The 6,062-nt window shown below is 48.7% G+C and overlaps 1 protein-coding gene across 1 annotated transcript; it reads left to right on the top strand.

Moving 5' to 3' along the window:
• Positions 1 to 1,226: 1,226 nt before the first annotated feature.
• Positions 1,227 to 3,131, top strand: LOC104443638 (phospholipase A1-Ibeta2, chloroplastic). The gene has a single exon (XM_010057132.3). The coding sequence runs from the start codon at positions 1,277 to 1,279 to the stop codon at positions 2,939 to 2,941; it is 1,665 nt and encodes a 554-aa protein (XP_010055434.2). The 5' UTR covers positions 1,227 to 1,276; the 3' UTR covers positions 2,942 to 3,131.
• The last annotated feature ends 2,931 nt before the right edge of the window (positions 3,132 to 6,062 follow it).

Genomic DNA, 6,062 nt, shown 5'->3' with positions numbered 1-6,062 from the left:
TTTTTTATCAATGTGGTCATTCCAACTAATTTTGACCAGAAATCATTGGCATTGATGCCAGTCATTCTGTATGGCACAAGCGACGCTGACATAGACAATTTGTACAATTTTTTAAAACTTTTAAAATTTTTAAAATTTTTATTTATTATGACGGACCACTAGGTGAGGTCTTGCAAGCCATTGCCCTTACCTTTGGTCAACAACCCTCTATCACCGAGGCCCATAATCGGGCGGAGGAAAATAGGAAAAAGGAAATAAAGTCAAATAAATTACAAAAAAAAAAAATTGCAAAAATCGTTGACATTTCCAAGCAAAATTATTAAGAAGGACTAAATTGACAAAACGTTAAAATATTAATGACTAAATTGGCACACTTGAAATATTTATCATTGAATTGGCTTGCTCAAGCGGACAACGACTCTTAAGGACCAATCCCATGTTTTTCCAAAAAAAGAACCGGCTTGTCGTGACCAACAACGAGCAGCAGTTGACGGGGGACCTGAGCTCACGTTGATTATGCCATCGCAACATTTTGCGTATTCAGCAGGAGCAGCAGTTGAGGAAAGAGCGCGTCCATTCATTTCATCGTCCGTCATGTCCAAGAAAGGAGCAGTTTACTCCCTTCGTTTTTTTCTTTTTGTACCGTCTCTCCCTTTTGGCTTTACCAATAAATTTGATTCCGAGTCAATTCGATGGTAGCACCCATGGAATTCTCAGAGAAGAGACCCACCATCTTCGGCGTGGACTTTTCTGGATGCCCTTCTTCTCCTCCTTCTTTTCCCATAATCTTCGCCGCCGGAAAAAAACCAAAAATTGGGGCCTGATCTACAAGATCGAGTGACGGGGTTGGCGATCTCCTTCTCGGATGGTCGGGGCCCCCCGATCAAACGCGTCCCTTTGCGAATTTGCGAGTTGATTTTTTGAGTCGCACGGATACATGTGGTCCGGACCTTACCCTCAATCATTCAAACGGGAGAGAGAGAGAGAAAAATAGTCAAAATGCAGGTAGCTTCGAGGACATTCCCCTCCTCCAAGCTCGGCCGCGTCCAACATTCCATAAAATTAAACATCAAACCATGCTTTTTAGCACATAAAGTAATAAAGTCTCCACGTAAATTACATAAATAAAGACGAAACCAGATGCAGATTGCGTATGGGGCGGAGGCTGATCCGGAAAAAAAATTAGCTCTATAAATACCGCCTTCCGTCCTTTCCATCTCACTTGGTTTCTGTCTCTCTCTCTCTCTCTCTCTCGCTCTCGCGCTCTCGTCTGAACATGGCGGTCAGTCCGGCTCTTCCTGCTCACAACCTCAGCGTCTTCCAGGCGAAAATTCCGAGCTACAGAAGCCGAATATCCCCATTGAACCCGGTCACGAAGCCCAGGTGCGCGCTTCTGGCGAACGCCGAGGATGTCGCGAGGACGAGGAGGATATCGGTGGGCACCGAGTCGACCAGATTGCACCTCGCGAACCTCGATAGGCTCCTGCAGAAGCCGAGCACCCTCGATCCGCAACCGCCGCCTCTTCAGTGGGATATTGGGGATGTCTCGCCTCCTCCGTCGAAGGAGGAGGAGGAGGGAGCCGGGATGGGCCTGCTGGAGGGCCTCAACTTGGGCAGGATCTGGCCCGGGGCGAAGGCGGCCGAGGAGGTGTCGCCGCGGCACCTCCACCGCCTCCAGCGGCTCCTCTCTATGACGCCCGAGTATTCCCCTCGGAATAGCCTCGCCGCCCGGTGGCGGGAATACCACGGCTGCAATGACTGGGAGGGGATGCTCGACCCGCTCGACGAGAACCTCCGGAGGGAGGTGGTGCGGTACGGGGAGTTCGTGCAGGCGGCCTACCAGGCCTTCCACACGGACCCCGCCACGTCGGCCCAGGTTGCCCCGCCGCCGCGCCATGTGGCGCTCCCGGACCGGTCCTATAAGGTGACCAAGAGCCTGTACGCCACGTCATCGATCGCCCTGCCCAAGTGGGTGGACGACGTGGCGCCGGACCTGGACTGGATGACGCAGCGGTCGAGCTGGATCGGGTACGTCGCGGTGTGTGAGGACCGGAGGGAGATCCAGCGGATGGGGAGGAGGGACATCGTGATCGCCCTGCGCGGGACCGCCACCTGCCTCGAGTGGGCCGAGAACATGAGGGCGAATCTCGTCGACATGCCTCACGTCGGCGGCCCGTTGCCGGGAGCGCAAGGGCAATCCAAGGTGGAATGCGGGTTCCAGAGCCTGTACCGGACGGGCGGGGCTCACGTCCCGAGCCTGGCCGAGTCGGTGGTCGAGGAGGTGAAGAGGCTCCAGAAACTATACGAGGGCGAGACCCTCAGCATCACCGTCACGGGGCACAGCCTCGGCGCGGCCCTGGCGCTCCTGGTGGCCGACGAGCTTAGCACGTGCACCGCGGAATCATCGTCGTCCTCCTCCTCGCCCCCGCACGTGGCAGTGTTCTCCTTCGGTGGGCCTAGGGTAGGTAACAAAGCGTTTGCAAACAGAATGAACGCCAAAAACGTGAAGGTCCTGAGAATAGTGAACAACCAGGACATAATCACGAGGGTCCCTGGCACGTTTCTGAGCGAGGACCTGGAGCAGAAATTGAGGGACACCAAGCTGCAGGGCGTGCTCGACGACAACATGCCGTGGGACTACTCCCACGTCGGCACCGAGCTGAGGGTGGACACAAGGATGTCGCCGTTCCTGAAGCCCGACGCGGATGTGGCGTGCTGCCACGACCTGGAGGCTTACTTGCACTTGGTCGATGGGTTCTCGTCATCGAGCTGCCCGTTCCGGGCCAACGCCAAGAGAAGCCTGGGGAGATTGCTCAAGGAGCAGGCGTCCAATGTGAAGAGATTGTACACGAGCAAGGCCAAGGCCTTAACCTTGAAAATTGAGAGCAGAAGAGATCATCAGGGCATGCCCTTGTCAAATTGCTTGCCAAGTCCATCTTAACCCACCAAAATGTAAAGAGAAAATAGACCCAAAAGAAAAAATCAATCTTGATTTAGGTACATATCTTTGTACACACACAAAATCTGGAAAAGGGTAAATTATAAAGAAGCCCATCAGATTTCGATCTTTAGCTGTTTTGTTCTCACTTCTTCCTCAAAAATGAATGGAAGGCTGCTCCCTCTTGATAGTCTCCTAAGAAGCAAATCTCATCCATTCCCTAGTTTTTTCAATGCTCACCAGAAAAAAACATTCCATTTTCCATCTATGGATGATCAACACCCAACTCGTGTCATCGAGGCGAGTCTACGTTTCATCGGACTTGTGATGGCTAGAACTAAACCACTGACGTCGTGATGCCTCTTCCGACTCACAAGTGTACCCATGATTTCTCCATTTTCTCGATTGTTAATTGGATTCCTATCTAATCTGGAGCGTAGTTCAAAAGGTTGGAATAAACATAGACCTCAGAGCGAAGATTTTGAACGAGATTAGGTGAGTTCAAAAGATATTCTAAAGCGCACCAACCGGTGGAAAAGAAGACACTGCTCTTATCTCAGTATTTTCCACTGCGAGGAGGGCACTAAAGTCAAGAAGCAAATACACTAAAGTTCACTAATTACCCCCTTCTCTTCAATTTGATGGTTTTCCATGTCCCCCACCGACAGCAAAAATGGTCGTGACTTATGCGGCCAGTGAAAGGTGAAAAGAAGAACATCAAAATCTTCTTTTGACCTTCGGATGTTGCAGACACGTCCATGGAAATTTGGGAAAGTGGCCGACGACCGCATTAGCCAACAACCCGCGCCATAATATCTTAGGACGGCAAGATATCGGCTGAAGAAGAAAAAAAGAAGAAAAATTTGAATTTGGACAGGAACCAGCTACTGTATGGTTCTTGATGAAGTGGTTGAAAGGGTAGATGTACCATGCAGTAAATTGTGCAGTTCCGACTGCCGTCGGGTCTGAACTCGGAGTAGTCATTGGATGTTTTGCCAGCCACCCATCGTGAAGCGATAAAGGTCGTTGGATCGTGGGAATCCTGCCTTTTTTGGGGGGGCCAGCACCTTTGTTGTCGGGCTTTTCATTGGCTGCATGTCGAGATGCGAATTTGTAGTGGGGTCGTATCTTCAGCAACGAAATCTCCCCCGTCCCCACCATGGCGCTTGCAGTACGGGCCGGGGACGAGTATACGACGTCCCTAGATTACGAATACGTACGAAAACGGGGTTGTTTGGATGCTGTAAAATGCGAATGTTCGATGGAAAAAGCATGCTGGGGACGTCCCTTTTGCTGTGCAAAACAACGACGCGAGGAAAGATGTGCGTCCCACGCCAGAAGGACTACTATCGATCATGTCTTTTTCGGCTTCTCCTTCCTTTCAGCCTTTGATTCCCAACTCGGTCACGATCTCTCTCTCTCTCTCTCTCTCTCCCCTCTAGCTTGCCATCCAACTCAGTGGCTCCATCGAGCTCCTCTCATTCTCTCGCTCCCACGCTCACGCCGTTGTCTCCGTCGAATTTCGCTTGGTCTTCTCCCTGCCTGCGTCGCTCTCCCGTGCTCAAGCTCTGGGTCTTCACCAGCTACTCGCTGAAGAACCAGTACGAGTGACAGGGCAGTTAGTGTTAAGTCGTGTAACCATGTGATTATTTTTTGTTGTAGTTGAGCGTGAGCTCAAGCTCTAGCTTCATGTGGTAATGGATGTGAAAGGGTCTTCTTTCTTACAATTGTTTAAATATATGAGAGCCTAGTCTAGTTATGCTCCTACGCTCGTGTGGACTGCTCGATTGAGTGTAATAAAGTGGCGATGTGCTGTGCGTTAGTTAGTTGGGGTATTACAAGAATTATATGTATTTGTTGAGCTGGCTCGAGGTTAGAAAGTTCATAATTTAGGAAAGAGTTTGCAGCTTCGATGCTGGAAGAGTTTCTGTTAGCTTGAGTTAGCGTTTTTTCATATTTCCATCTTTATTGATCTCGAGTTGGTTACTTGTCGGTGCGTAAAAATCAAAGCCCAGTGTCTAGGATACTGAGAAGTTCTGATTTTCTGTCTTCTTTCCAGTCGAGAAAGGATGTCTCTTGTAATGCAGTTTTTGATTGCTTCACTGGAGTAACTGGGGATAATGATTAATGTCCTGTAATGCGCCTGTCAAATTGGAGCTTGAAAATTAACCATATAGTTTTCGAGTCTCGAATCTTCAAGGTGCGGACATCTGTTGCTTTACGTTCTTTCTACTGGGCAATCGTCGAGTGGACCAAAGCAAATCAGTGGACTGATCACGCAACCAGTATTAAACCTGATCGCTGTTAGATACTCCACTGTTCTTCCAATTTGAAGATTGCTGCATGATAGCATGGTCAGATATGGGTGTTGGCTGGGCAAGTCTAGTCTCTGTTGACGAATTGTAGTTCTTACTGCAGTCTGTTAGGATGAGTTAGTCCTGAAGATCGTCGAAGGTTCTTTCCATCTTCTTAACTTTCAAGATGATGATGTAATGTGTCTAGCTTAGTTGGTCCTATGAATGATATAGGCTCTCATGCTGCAACGAAAATTTCTTGCTCCGAGCCCTGAGATTGCAGATTATATGGTGGCTTACCCACCAAAAAGGAGCTGTGTTTTTAGTTTGTATTTCTGAAGGAGAGGTGTAACAAAAGAGAGTTCCACAAATGGTTTACTTTCACAATGGGAAACTTCCCTTTTTAATGTTTTGCCACACCCGGTACAAAGTTGGTAATTGGACGGACAGGCCACACTACAAAAGACCTGAGGATCTCCTTTCGAAATACTTGAAAATTCTTTTGGGACTTTTGGAGCTTCCTAAATGCACAGTTTGGTCGGCTTGAGCCTACATTATTGTTTCCGGTACCTTTTTCTAGTTCTACATTTTTTTTAGAGCGACCTTCAATCTAAAATTCCTCGACCATCAGCCCAGGCGGAAAAAATACTCTCTTTTTTAAATTCAACCATTTCAAGTTGTCAAGCTACGAAGGCTTTCAATTTGATTGGCCCCATCAGCATTGTATTTTTGTCGAGCATGCTACAAAGATGACACATCACTAAGTCTCGGTCGATTTTGAATTTAGTTAGACTTCTTTGAGCATATCATTTTGTAAGCCAACCTTAGAA

Source organism: Eucalyptus grandis, chromosome 5 (assembly GCF_016545825.1).
Source record: "Eucalyptus grandis isolate ANBG69807.140 chromosome 5, ASM1654582v1, whole genome shotgun sequence".
In the NCBI taxonomy this organism is placed as follows: Eukaryota; Viridiplantae; Streptophyta; class Magnoliopsida; order Myrtales; family Myrtaceae; genus Eucalyptus; species Eucalyptus grandis.
The sequence above is the reverse complement of the archived record's forward strand: the minus strand, read 5'-3'. Positions and strand labels throughout refer to the sequence as shown.

What these genes read in the sequence shown, in the direction of transcription:
- LOC104443638 (XM_010057132.3), top strand. Translation starts at nt 1,277, where the DNA reads ATGGCGGTCAGTCCGGCTCTTCCTGCTCACAACCTCAGCGTCTTCCAG.